This window comes from Megalopta genalis, chromosome 10 (assembly GCF_051020955.1).
Source record: "Megalopta genalis isolate 19385.01 chromosome 10, iyMegGena1_principal, whole genome shotgun sequence".
Lineage (NCBI taxonomy): Eukaryota > Metazoa > Arthropoda > Insecta > Hymenoptera > Halictidae > Megalopta > Megalopta genalis.
In genome coordinates, this window is record NC_135022.1 from 11,352,336 (window position 1) to 11,371,472 (window position 19,137).

The 19,137-nt window shown below is 33.1% G+C and overlaps 2 protein-coding genes across 2 annotated transcripts; both read left to right on the forward strand.

The window, feature by feature from the left end:
* The first annotated feature begins 2,954 nt into the window (after positions 1-2,954).
* On the forward strand, positions 2,955-7,837 carry LOC143260171 (apolipoprotein D-like). The gene is made up of 4 exons (XM_076524894.1): positions 2,955-3,401; positions 4,086-4,216; positions 5,031-5,271; positions 7,134-7,837. Exons 1-4 carry the CDS (start codon positions 3,288-3,290, stop codon positions 7,545-7,547), a joined length of 900 nt encoding a protein of 299 aa, XP_076381009.1. The 5' UTR covers positions 2,955-3,287; the 3' UTR covers positions 7,548-7,837.
* A 2,845-nt stretch (positions 7,838-10,682) lies between these two features.
* Positions 10,683-18,673, forward strand: LOC117219957 (apolipoprotein D). Its single transcript, XM_033469540.2, has 5 exons — positions 10,683-10,840; positions 12,777-12,896; positions 13,184-13,314; positions 16,577-16,756; positions 17,485-18,673. The coding sequence occupies exons 2-5, from the start codon at positions 12,786-12,788 to the stop codon at positions 17,627-17,629; spliced, it is 567 nt and encodes a 188-aa protein (XP_033325431.2). The 5' UTR covers positions 10,683-10,840; positions 12,777-12,785; the 3' UTR covers positions 17,630-18,673.
* Positions 18,674-19,137: the final 464 nt, after the last annotated feature.

Genomic DNA, 19,137 nt, shown 5'->3' on the forward strand with positions numbered 1-19,137 from the left:
CTTTCTTCAATATATATAAATATGCAAAAATTACGTAGACATTTCTGTCTTTCTTTAATTATTTTGTTATGTTGGAAATAATGCAATAGTATTTTAAAATTCTTATTGAGTCATGAAAGTGTTATGAATTTTAATAATTTCATAAAAGTTTACTATCAACTCAATTCTTGGTACATTGAAATATTATATATATTTATAATATAAAGTTGGAATCTCTATAACCATCCAGAATTTAATAATATAGCAACAATTTGTTAACTTTTCAATGGAAAATTATTTTTCTGACTTCTTCATTTTATTTTATTAGATTATACTGACTTTAACGCTTTTTTAAAAATAACAAATAAAATGAAAATTGCAACTCCAATACATAATTTTCAGAGAGGACACAACAAAGTGGCCTATAATTATTGTCGAATTAAAAAAGTTTCTATCACGATTGATTAGAACGTTAAATTTTGTATAATTCAAGAAAATTTGTTCTTTTTTGGTTCACTGTGTCTGTATGTCTTTCATAAACTTTTTAATAATTGTCATATATTAACAACGAGTATAACAATTATGTCATAAATAACAATTAAATGAGCAAGTATGTTATAATAACCGCAGTCAATTTTATTATGATAACAAACTTGTTCTACTAATTTATATTATAATGGTCTGCGCTGTCAGAATTAAACTGCAATTTAGAACGATATGGACATTCCATAATTTCAAGAATATTAGATTCAAGGATAAAATAATTACTGAAAGGAAGTAGAAATGTGTCTTTTAAAAATAAGCAAAGTCACTAAGTTTAAGTTCAGTAAGGTGTGTGTGTGATAAGTAAAATGTTTTATAATTCTAGTACACGGTCTGTGTCACATAAAAAGAATACAAAACACGGTGGAAGAGTTACGCGAACGTTTAAACGAACGAAAAGCAATATAAATGGCTTTCACGGGACAATCGAATGACCATTGAAAGACAAACCGCTAAGAATTCGTGGCACATCGTTTGCGGTCATTTATCGTTTTCTTATAATCAACGCAACGTACACAGCTAGTAGAAGTGGCTACTCGAAACTAACGGTCCGACGTCTTCGTGGATTTCATTGAAAAAGAAAAATGCGACAGGGAACCCGTTACCGGTGGTCTGCGTCTCAGAGTGGCGGTGTATGCTAAGCGTTTCGACAACAGAGTGTCGATTGCATAATTGCAGCGCGATAAGTAATAGTCGACTCTTGTTTTACTTCGCGGAGAACTCCGATACATTTGCCATCTACCTGTTTCATTTGTGAACATAAATACTCGGCTGCTAAAGGTCGAGGTTGCTAGAACCGGCTTCATGAATGGCTACAGGAAGAGGAATAACGCCATCAAAGGTGTAAGTTTCACAATCGTGCATTCCAAGATGGCCGCGGTGATGCACTCTAATCCCACCCGGTCACATCGCGCGTCGTAAACAAACCGAAAACTACGACCGGCGAGACAGAAATGAGGGGAGATCGAATCTGGTTCACCGTTCTGATGGTCCCAGGTAGTTCAAGAATTTTTGAACTATAGTCGTTTCCTATCATGTATTGGGAGATTTATTGAAAAATAATGTTAAATGTACTAAATTTTTGGTTGCTTCGTGTAAAAGTTGAGACATTCTTCTATTCTCCTATGTTTTACGTAAGTTTGTACCTTTCTGACGAATTTAATACTAGATTTCTGAAGCACCAAACGCGACTGATATACGTTGCTTGATAATAATATATATAGTCGTTTCCTATTATGTATTGGGAGATTTATTGAACAGCTGTAGAAATGTTAAATGTACTAAATTTTTGGTTGCTTCATGTAAAAGTTGAGACGTTCTTCTATTCTCCTATGTTTTACGTAAGTTTGTGCCTTTTTGACGAATTTAATACTAGATTTCTGAAGCACCAAACGCAACCTATTAGGCGATTGAATAGAATTCAGGTAAAAAAATTCTTTACGAAGTGCTGTAATAGAAATGAAATTCTTTTGTACTTAGTCAAGAAACGAAGTTTCATAAAAGTATAAACATTTTAGGCTTGACATATGAGACAAATTGTATATAGAATCTTTTAAGATAATATTCTAACCAGTAATATATTATCTAAGCAACAAAATAATTAGAATTATCTTAACTATTATCCTAATACTTCTAATTGCAAGAGGTTTTATTATTCGGTATACTAAGTGACAGTTGCTTTACTGAAAATAATCAAGAATTATTTATTATTCAGAGGACTGATAAATTTAAATTTATTTAAATTTATATTTATTATTTATTTATATTTATTTAAATTTATTATTATTATTCAAAGGACTGATAAATCTTCTTTCTTCGTTAACAAAATGAATGTATCTAAAGTTTACTATTTTTATTCCTTATTTAAGTCGAAGATCATCCTTATTTTAACATCTTGTTTGCGAACCACGGGATAACTCATGACTTGTCGACGCGTCTGTTAAAGATTCATTACTAACAAAAAGGCGTCACGAAAAGAATTTCTCTATCGCTTTTACTTATCATTATTTTTTTTTTCTTTAAGTGTTGGCGACTAGAATAGATTCCTTCGAAATAAGCTTAGCAATCAACCTGTCATCGGTCTACTCGAAGCTCCCCTTTAACATAAAGATCTACAGTCTAATAATAACGTAATAGACTCGCGGTAGTATGCGCATCTACTATTTTACAGACTTGAACACACCATAAAGATCCTTAGCCTACTCTTTACTTGAAATCAATGTTAGAATGCAAACGATTTACAAGAACAAATAACCGCAACCGTCGACGACAAGCTTTACGACCGGTGGCCGTTCCAGTTGAAATCGTAGTCGGGACCACGAGGAATTCTAGAAACTCGTGTTCAACCTGCGACCCAGGAGTCATAGACACATGAGTGGCCCGTTACGATTGCCATATATACGCCTGGGAATCTTGGCATCCCATCAAATTGACTGACACCAATCCGCCGTTCAGGGGAATTTGTCTTCATCGGCTGAAAAGTCCCGTTGCGGAGGAATTGCATAATGGAGTCTGTGTTCCCTGTTAGCCGAGCGGTCGCCGGGCTGCAGCCTCGGTTGAACTTCTTGCCAAGAAGTTGCCGGTAACATTGACCAATGACCATCGTCTGTTGACCAGATTCTGGGGCCACCAAGAGTACCGTAAGGATATTCACGTGTTGGTAAAGAGAAAGAGGGGGTAGCGTCCGGTCAACGCTCTTACACTCGCCGGTTATTGTATATAAGGCAAGAGCTTCGAACAAGATCCACGGCAGATCACCTGGAGACATGATCGGGAAAATTGTTTTGGTTCTATCGACACTGGCCCTGGCCCATGCCCAGGTGCCCAGTCTGGGCTTCTGTCCAGATTATGTGCCCATGGCGAACTTCGACATGAGCAAGGTACGCTTCACGAACCCTATTATCGACGTAGTCTGTGCCTTCGAATTTTTCGAAACTTTTGGAGAGCAGACTTCTCCTCATTTTTTCTCTATTTGAAAGAACGACTTGTATGTCCATCGTTGGATCAGTTTAATTTCAACGTTCTGGAAACGTTCTATTTTCGTTTGGTAGTAAGATTCTCCTGGAGAATATTTGTTCGTCTCGTGTGACCACTTATACGTTCATCGCCAGAAATGTTTAATTTTAATGTCTCGTAAACATTCTGATACAATTGTTAAGGTAGATTGTGTCTTGATAGCGATCGAGATTTTTTCATAAAAATTTGTCCATTTAATAGAACGTTTAATTTCAAAATCTTCTTTCTTAGCATTCTGATGCCATTGTTAACGTTGTTTTTGTGTTTTGATAACAGTTGAGACTTTTTCGTAAATATTTGTTTCATCTCGAGCTAACCACTTATACGTTCGCCATCGGAAAGTTTGTTATAAAAGTTCGAGTGACAGCTTGAAATTATAACAGAATTTAGAAGTTGATTCGACGATGATTTTTAAGCTACAGATATATACAAACAATTGAAATTGTATTTATGATTTTTTGATGTCTGCGAAATTGACCGATAAAAGTAACAACTATCACTGTAAGTAGTGAAACGAGTATCAGCTGCTTTTTATACTTTTATTTCAGTTTTTGGGAATCTGGTACGAAACCGAAAGGTACTTCCAACTTACGGAAGTGGTGTCGCGTTGTGTCATGGCGAACTACACTCTGAGTAGCGATGGCAAATTCCGGGTCAGCAATGAAGTCACAAACAGATTGTAAGTACCAACGAAATTTCTATATCCTTCTCAAAGTATAAATAAAATAGTCCAATTTTTATTTATTTATTTATAGTTTACTTTGAAGTGATTACATTATGTTACTGTTTCGCCATTAGCGATCACGCGTACTAAAAGAAATTACAGAGATAAACAAATTTGTTAAACTGAAAATATACACCAAATAGCTATTTTCAGTACCTGTTTTTTACATACTAAATCTTGGTCTTTACATCTTCAATTTATTTTCAAGAATTCAATGCTCACGTTTCATTTTAACATAGATTTAAACCCTTCGTATTTTATAATATTTTCTTTATAACTGCATCGACTATACTTCTTCGTCTTTAGTAATTTCCCTAGCAGAAAAAGACAATTTTTATTTCTTCTGTGTCTACATCTACCTTCGTCCCCTTGATTTTGATGATAGCAGATTTTCTTTCGATTTAAAAGTTATGAATGATATTCATGTTTAGTAGAAATTACGTGCACGGTAAATTCTCCTTAATTGACGCTCAGCTTCGAGACAAAAGTGGACAAATCGGAAAGAGGAGGTACGATTATCCGAGCCTTGGGGCTCGTTTTTATAATTATTGACAATCGGTAACTACAAAAACGAGCCACGGACCTCAAATAATCGTATCTTCTCTTCCCAAATTATCCATTTTTTTTTTTTTTTTAGTGTACAATCTGAGTTTCAATTAAAGAGACTTTATTGTATATGAAATCCTCATCGTGAGTCCTGCTCGTTGTTATAGGTGAAAGGATTAATAAATCATCATCCACGATCTGTATGTTTTTCTGTATTGTTCAGTACTGGTATCAAGAGGGTAGTCGAGGGCGAAATCAAGAAAGCAGCATCGAAAGCAGAGGAAGGAAAGCTGGTGGTGAAATACAGCATACCGTTGACCCCAGAAACTAAATACTCCGTCCTCGAAACAGACTACGATAACTATGCTGTTTTATGGAGCTGTTCCGGCATCGGGCCGTTCCACACTCAGAATGCTTGGGTCATGACGAGAGATAGGATTCCCCCGGGTCCAATCGTACAGAAGGTAATTTTTAAAACATACCACTTATCGCAATCAATATTCCGTGGTTAACCCTTTCAGGGCTGACTAAAATGAAGAAGTATAGCAGGAGACTAGTTCTTTCTAATTTTTATATTATTTTTATTACTTTATATTTTAGTCGTATTATGCGAACACTATTTAAAGATTATTCGTTTTCAGAATATATATTCATATTCATATATGTTCATATGTATATATATTCGTGTAATCTATATTATAAATCATATAAAGATAAACATGGAAAGAGTGAAAGAGTGCTTGCAATTTATTGCATTGATTGGGGTGTATGATGTCAAATGCATTTACGAAGTCAAAATTTTCAGTGTGCTTTGAAAGTTGAAGATCACTTTTTAACAATCCTGGATAATGTTTCTAATTCATTTTAGCATCCAGTTGTTCGTATTTTTATCGCTTCATTACTGTCTGTTATTAAAATCCACTTTTTTTATTTACTGTTACTTGTTATATTAAACAGGATTTAGGAATCTTGCGTGCTAAAATCGTACAAATGATGTACACACAATTTTGAACAATTCAAACTAAATGCTTGTTTATTCGATATTATGTTATTTTCGATAAATGTTTATCATCTAACAATCAGAATCGTTTTATCATCCATAAAAATTATTTACAGGTGCAAACTAACATTTAACTCTCTGATACTTTAACTTTTCTTCACTCGATTGTCAACTGAAAACTGAAGACATTCGATTCCCGCGTGATAAAATCTCTTGTGCATGCATAGAAATTTATTTCAAATAGAATTTTAAAAATAATCGTCTCTAATAACGTTAACTGATATTTCATAAACAATGTATTTCAATTAATCTTGTTCTTCATTTGATCGATGAACAGCGAATTGAGATACTTATTATTTGAAGAAATAACATTTATTTCTTGATTCAACATTTTTACAGCGTTCCAAATAACGTTCAGAATAAGCATTTAATAATCGTAGTAATTACAGACAAAATCGTAGTAGATGTGCAGTACTGTTACTACTAATATTTATTACAACACTGAGAACTCGTCGTGAACTCGTTTTAAATGAGATTTAAAATGAGATCGAACTGCAATTTGACCTTCAATTCCCACATTATTCGGCCATTTCTTACAGTACCCATTAAAATGCACTTGCTATATGCACAACTCCAAGAAAGGTACCATCTAATCAAGCTTTCCATGAAGCTTTCTTCACTGTTCCATCATCGAAATCATTATTGACACTGCCAATAGATGATTCATACACGCGACTAGAATTAATAGCTGCGTAGCAATTCTTCCTTTTTACTCACTATTCTCCAACGTCTTTCTATGTTTTGCCAGTAGTGATGTCTAACCACATACACGAACCACACAAACGTGAATCGGTTCTAAGAAACGTCGTAAGGAACGTAGTAAAAACCGTCGTAAGAAGAGTCGTAAGAAGCGTAGTAAAAATCAAAGTCACCGTGTATTATTCTCAGTATGGAATAGTAATAATATAAAGTGAAATGAAACTTTTCAAGGAGCTGCTTATCTTGGTCAAAAGCAAATAACAATTAACAAATAACAAATAATTCGTTGTTTGAAATATGAAATGAATCATTAATTGAAAATATATTAATTGATCATCTTCCATATGAGATACTTTTTGAAATAATTTCGTCATTTTTACATAGATTATTTATCAAATAAAAATCTGAAAACTTAGTTTAAAATGAAGTATTTTGAAAACGCCCAAATCTGTTTCGAATCATTCTTTATTCATTCAATGTGTAACTACGACACTCTACTTCGAAAACGTATAACGAACACCGCTGTTTAGTGTGTAGAAATTCTAAAATCCGTATCTTTCCGCAAAGGCCTACTCCGTGCTGGACAAATACAAGATCTCCAGGATCTTCTTCGTGAAGACAAACCAAGATGATTGTGTCTATTTGGCAACCACGACGACGAAGCCAGATGAAGCACCCGAAGCAGAGCAACCGCAAAAAGATACAGAGAACGTTAGATCTGCCGTGGTACCGGACTCCCCAGCAATACTCGCCGAAAAACTCCCTAAAAAGAACAACAAACCCGCGGCAAGTGCTCCGGCTGTCGAAAAACCGAAGAAAGTCGCGGTTAACACAGTCCCGGAACACATTATGGTTGTCGCCGGTTCCACGAAGGAGGATCTGCAAGCGGACAGCACGAAACTATTGGAAGAAAAAGAAACGAGCGAGCCCGCGATCGAGAAAGCCCCACAGACCGTCAAGGAAGCCGAGAAGACTGCTTAAAAAAAACAAAAAACAGAGTATTACCAATCGAGTTTCGATTCGACCCATTGATGAAAACGCGTGGTAGATCGTAATACGATTAGTTTAGTAACCTCGAGCTCGTAGCGGTTTTACCCGTTGAAACCAGTCTCGCTTGAGTATCACGATCATTGTTCATCGTTCCTTCACGTATTATCACTTTCATGAATCAATGGAGGGCTGGGGGTAGGTTTGTGCTTATTTCTTCAATCGTGTACAAATGTGAAAAAAAGAAAAGCTAAATAAATTGTTACAGAAAATGTTGATACGAACACCTTGCGAATTTCTTGTCCCTGTGTTGAACTGTTAATCCGTTGGCGATTGGCGATGCACGGTGATCTTTTTCTTGCGATTTTTATACCGAAATCTCGGTATAAGAATTAGAGATCTTATGTTCTTAATTATCGGCGTAAGTTTATGCATACAGTAAATTCTTCCCAATCGACATTCACATCGTGCACAAAAGTGGACAATTTGGGAAGAGCAGATACGGTTGTTGACAATCGGCAACTACAAAAACGAGCCTTAAGGCTCGAATAATCGTATCTCCTCTTCACAAATTGTCTCCTGTACTCGAATGTCCTCAGGAGACGCGACAGGACTGCTGGTAATTAGGCTACTTTCGAGATTCAAAGCTTTCGTTTCAAGAAATCTGTACCGATACAACTTCGTGCCAAATTCTGTGTAAATATGGTAATTGTTTCTAACGTGATAGCGCTTTATATTTTATTTAGTGTCTATGAAAATTCTCCGAGGACAAAGAGTTAATTTAAGCTTGCTATTCATATGATTTTATGCACTTTTGGCAAAATTGAGTAGGTGCAATTTCAAATGTCAGAAAGATTGCAGGAATTTCAAAATGTCAGTGTACTATTTTCAATCTATTGTAATGACTGAAAAAAATAACGAACTTTCTATTTAGTTTCTACATATATCTTGCAATTGATGCGAACAAGTTTTATTTTGCATATTTTATTTTAAAAATCCGCTGTATATTAATCACTTATTGGCTTAGGAGTTGAAGATTGAAAGGTAATTACTTATATAAGTGGAGTAAAACTACCTTATTATCTATTATATTATCTATTACATGATGTTATTAACTACCTTAACTATCCAAATTATTATTTTATAAATGTTCAATTGGTGGTAAAGTTTTGAAGAATTCATTCGGAAACAACAAAAGAGACATGATCAGAATGTAATGAACATTTGACATTTTTTGAACGTTCTTAGAACGAATTTAATTGTGGATGATAGACACCATGATTAAGTTACGTACATTGTATTCGATTCATCGAATCCTGCATGCATTTATCAAATGTCAGTTTCTTGTTGATTCTTGTAAGCTGACAAGTCACTTCGATGAATTAAATCATAATCGAACGTTTTAGTAGTTCAATGAATTTCTTCCTAGAATCCAACACAGTCATAAAGCAAACTATCATTTAAAAGAAAAATGGTATTATTGCAAAACAACGTCCGCGATCGTTTGAAAAATCCGGAAATCGTCAGAATTTGTAAAATACCGGAACAGATTAGTTGTCGAGTGACTATTTTCGACGACTAACCTTAAATTGATTCAAAAGAGTAACAGAAGATTTCGCGTGATTAAAACTAACGGTTCCACGCCATAAAAAGAGATTGACTCTCTCAACAATCTGCGAGGGGCAATGAAACCATAAAAAGCAGAGAGTATAAATGCCTCAGGCAACGTAAAAAGACAAGTGTCAACGAATGAACTGTATCTTCCTGCCATTCTGATTTTTTATTAAAAAAAAACTGCTTCGCAAGTATATGTAGGTGGTTTCATCGATCTACTGGGTGTCAAGAAATGTGTTTTCGTGGCTAGAGATGGCGAACCTCGGTTTGGTGAAGATCTAACAAAAAAAAGTTTCCGCTAAAGCGTCCTTGACCTGAAATTTGACCTTGAAAAAGTCGGTCAAGGAGTAATTAACGAAAACTTTTTTTGACAGATCCTCGCCGACCCGAGAATATAGAGTTCATCTATATGCTAGTCACGACGAAACATTTTTTGACACTCTATACATAATTTTATGCAATCAAGTAACCAAAAAGAACCGAACGAATAAATAAAATACCATTTTGCCGGTTACTTACTATCATTTTTAAACATTATTAACTATATTTAAATAATTCCAGTCGTTTTTATTGTATAAATTAGTAATTTTTTTCACTTTAATAAAAATATATTTCACTTAATTTTGATGTTTCCTCTTCGAACTCTTAAAATAATCTTAACACATATATAAATTAAATTATTGTCCTTTTTAATTCCTCAATTTGTTCTAACTCCAAAAATCGGTTACTTTGTTTACTTTGATAAAAGCGATTCATCTGCATTATTCGATTTTAGTATAAGTTATTATAATTAAATAGTTATTATAACTCAAAACAGATGATTGAATGAAAGAGTTGAATAGCATCGATGTGTTACATTCGACAAATTAGAATCATTAGTCAAAAAAATCCCCAAATGCCTTCCGTTCCTTTTTTGTTTCCCACAACTCGTAATAGACGTACGCAAATTTTAGTTCGCATAGAGATAGATATAATAAAATGCACTCTCATCAACTTATTTTTACTATATACAATGGTGCGAATAATTATAGACTCAAAGCAAGTTTTACATTTTAAGTGATATTTTCAAAAAACTTAACGAAACACCATAATTTCATATTTCTATATTAGAATATAGAAATATGCAAATACTGTTTTCTCTGATTTTTGTTTAAACATCAATAAAAATGATAATTATTCACAGCACCGTGGGTGACCTCCTTTAGCTGAAACACAGTCTGCATATTTAAACCAAAAACTTAACAACTATTTTCTATTATCTCTAATATCGAAATATATAAATATACTTTGTTTTTAAGTTTTCGTTTAAATATGAATAACAATGTAAAAGATACGTCGAGTCTCTAATTATGCGCGCCAACACGACAGTTTGGGCGATTTTCGAAATTCAGAAAGACCGTGTGTGCGCACCAGCAACCGGTCCACGGACAATGCGCCGGCATTAACCGGGGTTTTTTGAACTTGAAATGTACCGTTAGCGACCCACTAACTGACAGAAATTTTTCGAACGCATCCAGTCAGCCTTCAAGAGTTCGTCCGCGTAAGTGGAAGGTGTACGGAACGGGAAGACCAGTCACCGGCGGACGGTTCATCGCGTGAGAAGTGTAACAGTCAACCCTGTACCAGTTTCACGAGTCGCCGACATTCCGAGTGTACCAACGATTATCAATCCGGTACGTGTTCCATTATCATTTCCATTCAATTTGCAATTCGGCACCGCAGCTTTCCTTGGCACGGTCGGAGTTCGCGGAGTGGTCGCTCGCGGAGCAACTCTTGAATACAAGATACTCGAGATTATAACCGGCTTATGAATGTTTAATGCGCCGAGAGCAACGTCGGCAAATGGATCGCCTATTCTAATGAGCTGAAAAGAAGAAACGTTGTCGGAAAAATCTGTGACAATGGGCGGAATATATTAAATCCGCTAAATTGTCCATGTGCAATCATTTTTTGCCACGGATGTAACAGGCATTTGCAGAAATATAAGAAATTGTTGGACAGTGGACTGTATACGTTTATGGCGAAATTGAGTAAACGCGATTTAAAACAGTAAAAACATTTTTAACAACAGAATTTATAAATGATGATGTATTACTTTTGACCTATTAAAGTTATCGAAGAAAGAAGCAACTTGTTCTTTAGTTTACACATCTTGCAATCGATGCAGATGATCTCTATTTTGCATAAAGATTCGCAGTTTAGTTATTAATGAACAGGCACCGGAGTAAACTACGAATCTTTACGCAAAATAAAAATTGTCCAACTCAATTGTAAAGAACAGAAACTGAAAAACAATATATTTCTTCTTTCGAAGATTTGAATCCGGTGAAGAGAAGATATCAATGTTATTAAATTGTTTCAATATGTTTACGCTTTAGTATTTCGTCTAGTAATTTGTTTTTTCATGAATGCATAAAGTCTAGTCTACAGTTTGAATCTTTATGTGAAAGTATTATACATATAACGAGAATTTTCATCTCACAGAAACTTCTGGTTTCTGAAATTGAATTCATTTGAGTTCAATCAATTCGACGACGCAGCTGGTTTATTTTATTTTAGCTGTGGACAACGTGTATACGTCACAAGGAAATTTTACTTTTAATTTTATTTTGAAACATATTCATAAATTTCGCACATTTTAGAATAATTCTAGAACAACTTGCCGGAAAAAAACTGCGCCCGGTATGATCGATAAAAAACGCATACAAAATTGATCTTAAAAAGAGATCGACGCAGCTAAGTGGTCAAAATACTGTTGTTCTTAATACACATTAAAATCGAAGTTTTTTATCTTTAGTGCGCGAGACCAAAAAAAATGTTCCCGATGCTATGAAATTATTATTGTCGGTCGTGATATTCTCTGTCACCTTCTTCAATTATATTCTAGCAACATCCACAAATAACGGTGACCATGCAATGCCATGATAACTGCATCGTTACCACAGTTTTATAGACCGAAAGCTAACTGTTCTTTCGAAAGGCGTTTTCGCACAAACTGCAGTCATATTTTAATACAGAAAATTCGCATTAAATATGAAATCTTCCTATTTGAAGTAGACCGATTCTAGAACTGGCAATTTAGATCCATAGATTGCTATCATAACCATAAATAGAGTACGGATTTTACGCATCATGATAATAATGAGTTGGTTAAGTACAAATCAGTAAAATTCATTCCCAAAAATTAAAAATATTGATATATATTATATATATTATATATTATTATTATATTATTATTATTATATTATTATTACATTATTATTATTATATTATTATTATTATATTATTATTATATTATTATTATTATATTATTATTATAAATTATTATATATATTATATTATATACTGCTTTCAATTTATTAAAATTGGTAACCACAGCGCATAAAAATTATTTTTTTTCTAATCATCGTATTTTTTGGAATTTCTTTAAAATTTAATGATGACTACCCTTCACGTGAATAAAAATCGAGTTTCTATTGACAATTATTTCCTACTGTCTCTTTTATCTCTATTCAAAAACCACCACCACTGCATCTTTCTCTCACATCATAATATTCGATGAAATACCTGGAATTAATATGAAACGAATTTTTGCTGGTTTAATTGCAGTTAACGAAAATGTTACGATCGTGTCTAATTCTAATCGCCGTAGCTGGTGCATCGGCGCAGGTACCATTTTTAGGCACGTGCCCCAATTTGGAGACTATGCCAAGCTTCGACATGGACAGGGTAAGTACGGCGCTCGTCTATCGTTTGATCGTTATTAATTGATGGAAATTAGAATAGATTTCTTTCGTTCGCCTGTGTTATTGGCTTACTTATGAGACAACGCAACCTGCACTTAGAAAGTTGTCCTCGATGGGATGTATAGTGATATACATTCGACGCGTAATGCGACACACGCGATGCTACTTCCGAGAAAATTCGCTGGAACTTTCTTGGAGGCGTGCTGAATTCTTTTGGTATCATTTCGCCGCATCGTTTCTGTAAACCCGACGCGCTAACCTGTTTTCCAGTATGTCGGGAAATGGTACGAGGTGGAGAGGTACTTCGCTTTCTTCGAATTCGGCGGGAAGTGCGTGACTGCGAATTACAGCCAAGGTGAAAACGGATCGATAAAGATCTTGAATAAACAGATATCTGCCCTGTAAGTAGGATTTGTTCATGCTTTCTAAATGCCATCGCTTTTCAGAAATTCTTCATTGTTCTCGAGACTCAGATACAGGTTTTGCACTCCAAATGAATCCTCTTTTGTAGATCATATTCATCTTCTTGCACTCCAAATTGATCCTCTTGTATAAATCATATTCACTTTTTCAGCTTCAAATTCATCCTTTTGTACCAATCACGTTCATCCTGTTTCACTCCAAATGAATTGTTTCGTAGATCATATTCATCTTTTTGCACTCGAAATTGATCCTTTTGTAAATCATATTCACCTTTTGAACTCCAAATCTATCCTTTTGTACTAATTATGTTCACCTTGCTACACTCCAAATTAATAAAATTTACATCGTAATAAAATTTACATTGGATTAAAAAATTAAAAGCTGGCCAATTTTGAACTATGAAAGAGTTAATTTTATTCTCGAAAGAGAGTACTTGATTTACAAAAGGATGAGTAAAACCTGTCAAAAAGTTAATTCGATTTGCAAAATAACAAATATTATGTACAAAAGAACCAATTTGGAGTACAATAAGGTTTAGTGCAAAAACTATATCTTCGTTTTGTAAGACTCTTTCCATACATTTCATAAATTAGGTATTCAAACACGAATTGAAAATTCAAATGCTAGTGGTTACTTTTGGATATTCAAATACTAATTATAAATTTTCTCTTGCAATTATACAGTGAATTTTTATACAAAATATAAAAATTACCGAAGTTAATTGTAAGACACATAAATTGGATAACATGTCTCTTCTCTTTTAATAATTGCAAAAGTGTGCTTAAATTCTTCTAATGCCTTTACACTTTTGTATTTGATCTACTTTATCATAAATACATAAAATCCGCTGTCTACTTAGAATAAAATGATCGAAAACAGTGAACAATGAAAAATATCGTCGAACCTTTGGTTACACTTGTAAATCTTGCATAACACAGTATAATACCTGAAGTTAATTATAAAGCAAATGAATAGAATACTTGTCTACATTTATGCACTTATGTCATTTTAAGAATATATGGATATTAATCTAATCATTCAAAGATTTTCACAACCTGTTGTAACATACATTGTTTAGAGTTCCGGAAATTTTTAATCCAACGTTTTCTTAAAATATTCGAGGAACTAAAACTACCTTGACGTCAATTATTCACTTTATTTGACCCGACATCAACCAACACAAAAAAATCAATGTATACTACGGCAATAATTTGAAAATAAGTAATTAAAACTAGAGTTTAATCGACATATTTTTATTTCAAATTGTTTTAACACTAGAACTACCAAACCAGTCAAAATTACTAGTTTCCGGTTTTCTTTCTGTCACACAGTTACGGAAATTATAGAAACATTTCTATGGGGAATTTGTTGAATTTCTATGGGGATTTGTTGATTTCTTTACTTAAGCGTATGTTGTAATAGAAGTCGTCCAAAGTTGGAGTAAATCAAATCTTGTCGATGTTGTAAAACAATATTACATTAGTCGCGTTTAGGGCCCGGTAGATCTAGTGTTAAAATCGAGGAATGGTTACAGCATCGAAATTAAACTAAAGACCCATTAGAGCAGAATGGTATTGTAATTAAATTCTCGGAACTACGCTATTACTACTCTACGCTTCAAAATTTTATTAGATATAAAAGGTAAATTCTTGGTATTATCCTACGACTATGAATACTATTATTACACGTGGTTCGATAATTTTATTAGCCATAAAAGATGAATTCTAATAATTGCGCTATGAATATTATTACTTTTGGTTTGAACATTTTAGTGGAAATAAAAGCTAATCTCTCAGAGTTATGCTATGAATACTGTGGTTACTCTCTTCATTCGATACTTTCGTCATACATAAAAGATAGATTCCCAGAGCTTCGTTATGGGTCGTTACAATTTTTTTCTACAATTGCTGATTTCATTGCATATACATATAGATTTCATTCTGAGCTTGCAACTAAGTGCTATAGGCGTGCGAGTACTTACAGCAAGTGCACGCATTAGCGCAGGGGCTAGGATGATGTGCGGTTACTACGGATCATTAGTGATCAAGGATTATTAACAGGGGTTTACAGATAATCAATACCGGTCTACATAAATTCGGAATGATTAATGGTCGAGAGATATTGGGAACATAAGCTATATATAGCCTAAGTGGACCGAAATATGGAGCTCCGATGGTTTCGTCGAAATGAAAAATCTAGGGAATGCAAAATATCAATTGAAATTGGAAACAATACGAGTGCACTGAACACTAAACTGCAAATTTTATGCAATATATAAACTGTCTGTACTAATTACAAAGTATAATAGCTACATCTAAACTTATCTATTTTCTTAATAATTTCAATAAGTTAAAAATAATACAACAGTATTTATAAACTGTTCAAATGTTTTTGCTATTCTGCATTCGATGCAATTATTTTCGTGAGAAATGTTTAAAACTAAAACAGTCTAACAGCGTCCAATTATCACATATCAATAAAGATCGACGATTTATTATAATTTCTTAGACTGCTTTATTTGACGAAATTGTAAATTCTTGTTACATAAAAGATTTACTTTTTATTCGCAGAACCATTAAAAAATTAACAAAATTACTCAGAGAGTAAAGAACTAATGAAACCTATGTTTAATTAACATTCGAACGACGGACCTCTTTGACAAAAATATAACTGAGTATACTTAGGATTATCTATAATTTTATTTGGCAATTTTTCACAATACATTTTTTAAGCTTTTTCAATCTAGATCCGTTACGTTCCTCTATCATCAAATTAAAATTTTAATTATCAGAAACTAGATGGTCAAATAACAATATTTAGACTCCGAGTCGAAATGGCCCCGAATCCTACGACTATGAATACTATTATTACACGTGGTTTGATAATTTTATTAGTCATGCAGGGTGAATTCTAATAATTACGCTATGAATATTATTACTTTTGGTATGAACATTTTAGTGGATATAAAAGCTAATCTCTCAGAGTTACGCTATGAAGACTGTGGTTACTCTTCATTTGATACTTTCGTTCGAGTGTTACTAATTATATATATTTACAGTGTAATCAAAGCTTTAAGACGTGAAGGAACACTTCGAAGATAATCGTTGAAGTTCACTTATTATTTAAGTGGTGTGCTTAATTGCCGGTACATAACTTTGTAAAACAAAAGTGCTTAACCGTTATACGCGACGAATCAATTAACTTCGTGGAATGGAATTAAAATTGTTGTGGTCATGATAGGACCGGAGTTTCTTCAAGCATAGAGGGAATCGGAAGATTAGTTGGCAGGACGGAAGATCCTAAATTAATTGTGACGTTCCCCTCGCTTCCTCTACCATGGGACGCACCTTACTGGATTCTCGATACGGATTATAAATCTTATGCCGTGGTGTGGAGCTGCTCGAACTTTGGTGTATTCAGGTAAACATACTTTTTTATGTATTGAAACTGTTTTCGTCAGAATAATTGCATACTCCTGCAGAATTAGAGTACGTAGTTCACAAAATTTCTAAATTTGTAAGATACGAGAATACACATTAATTGAGATTAATTATATTTCTATATATTTCTTTTGCAAATAAATTAATAGTAAGCCAGTTCTTATACTTTTTGAAGGTAGGAATTTGTACGAAGTTCCAGAAGGTAACAATTAGATTGCAGATTTTATACGAACTTAATACGAAAGTGTAAAAATTTTAATTTTAGTACTCTTCATTTCTTTTTCATTGTCATAACACATTATCTGTTGACAGTAATTAATTGTAAAATTTTCAAAAAACTGACATTTTATAGTTAAAAACTTATTAATAAATTGTTCAGTGGTACTAATTATTTCAATCGTGTACAAGTTGCCCCCGGTAACATTATCTAATAATTTATGTAGAAAAAGATTGTTCAGAATTCACTTACTATAGGACAGCTACAATATTATAATTAGACTGCGGATCTTTATAAAATGAGAACTGTCTTTATTAATCACAGAAAGCAGAAGTTAATAGAAATTAATGTCTCTTTCTAATAATTTTAATAGATTTTGTCCGTGGTCATGAAACCATGTCTTTACATTAACGTACCAATGTGAATTGTTACTTTAATAAATAATGTAGTTTAAATTAAATAATAATAACTCCTGTCGTTTTATATTCTAGCATACGAAATGCTTGGATCCTGACGAGAGAACCAAAGCCACCGGTGTCCGTTTTGGAGAAAGCATACCAAGTGATAGACAGAAATAGTATAAGCAGAGCATACTTCATTCGCACTGATCAGAAGAATTGTCCAGAAGGCAATTAAAAGATAGAATGTTGTAAAATGTCGAAGCGTGTTTCATAAAAAATAGTCTTTCGTCTTTGTGATGTAAATCGATAGGTATAATCTGGGAGTTTCTATAATTTTATAGTATAATTTTATTTGTTTTACAAATATTTAAAAACTCCTCGGACAGATTCACAATTTATTCTAGCTGTTGGTGTGTTTCATAATTTGTATTAAACAATATTTATTTATTGAGCGAAATTAAGTGATATTCGCTTTACCATACATCGGTAAAATTAACTTTAACACTCGAACGACGGTGCTTGGGTCCAATTGCACCCAGAGTATAAATATTGTTATTTGATCGTCTAGGTTAAGATAAAATACTATTATATTGCATATTCGGTTATATTACAAGCATACTCACTCGGTTATATTTTTGTGAAAAAGAAAATGTCCGCGTCGTTCAAGTGTTAAACATACATAAACGTAATCACATGTTGAATGTATTTAATTGTAAAACTTCTAATGTTTAATTCCTTCTGCTAGAGGCTCGCGCAGCTATTATTATACAGTTCTACAAATACGTACTTATATGAACCTGTACTTAACTACATTGTCTACATATTGTAATTTTAGTCATTGAATTTACAGTTTATTAAGTTGTGTTGTTCTATTTGTAATATTTATTTATTTATTTATTGTATTATATAATGGACTGACAAAATTACAAAGTGTTGATAAAATAAATTACTAAAACGTTTTTATATTCGATATTTATGTAAGAATTTCAACTAAATTCGGAATTTTATTTATATTTAATGTATAATGTCTGTCTTGTAAATCATGAAAAGTATTTTAGTGATCGAAGATTTTGCTGTATTTCGTTTAGAGTTTGATTACTACCTAATTAGTTCATCTTTATATTTTGAGTTTAAGATCTGAGTTAAGCGAAAATGATCTTTCAACGTGTTTTCGAATTCTTCTATCATGAAGAATGATCTTCCCGCTTTCGTATTACTATGGTATTCGATGTAACCAAATTATATATTAACTCGCAACTGAAATAAAGTATACGGAATACTCGATTCGTACTAATTTAGGTTTAATAACAACTAATAGGCTTGATAACGAAAAGTCTCCAGGTGGACGCATGATTAGGAAATTGTTTAGAATAATTCTTTGACAGAAAATTATGATTTTGATAACGATTCTGATCCTTTAGAAACAATCTAAAATCGTGACAACGTTCTAGTTTTATATTAATTTGAATTCTTGGCGATATTAATGGATTTTCATTGTTTCGTAATTTTCATTTCAATTGTTAATCAATTCTTGAAGCTCATGTTGAATGATATTTTTACATTTTATACATGCTTCAGTACGACTGTTTTACCGACATAAACATTCAGAATTGATTATAATTTTTCAGTTAATTTCGTGTCACAAAATTAATCAATGTGACATGCAAGAAGTTATTATATGAATATCTCCATTGAATAATAATTTTACATTGAGAGTTATATATATATTTCAATTCGGTAAAT

What these genes read in the sequence shown, in the direction of transcription:
- LOC143260171 (XM_076524894.1), top strand. Translation starts at nt 3,288, where the DNA reads ATGATCGGGAAAATTGTTTTGGTTCTATCGACACTGGCCCTGGCCCAT. An exon ending in CGAACTTCGACATGAGCAAG is followed by an intron (nt 3,402 to 4,085) that starts GTACGCTTCACG and finishes CTTTTATTTCAG; the next exon opens with TTTTTGGGAATCTGGTACGA. An exon ending in CGGGTCCAATCGTACAGAAG is followed by an intron (nt 5,272 to 7,133) that starts GTAATTTTTAAA and finishes CTTTCCGCAAAG; the next exon opens with GCCTACTCCGTGCTGGACAA.
- LOC117219957 (XM_033469540.2), top strand. Translation starts at nt 12,786, where the DNA reads ATGTTACGATCGTGTCTAATTCTAATCGCCGTAGCTGGTGCATCGGCG. An exon ending in CAAGCTTCGACATGGACAGG is followed by an intron (nt 12,897 to 13,183) that starts GTAAGTACGGCG and finishes CCTGTTTTCCAG; the next exon opens with TATGTCGGGAAATGGTACGA. An exon ending in AATAAACAGATATCTGCCCT is followed by an intron (nt 13,315 to 16,576) that starts GTAAGTAGGATT and finishes TGGTCATGATAG; the next exon opens with GACCGGAGTTTCTTCAAGCA.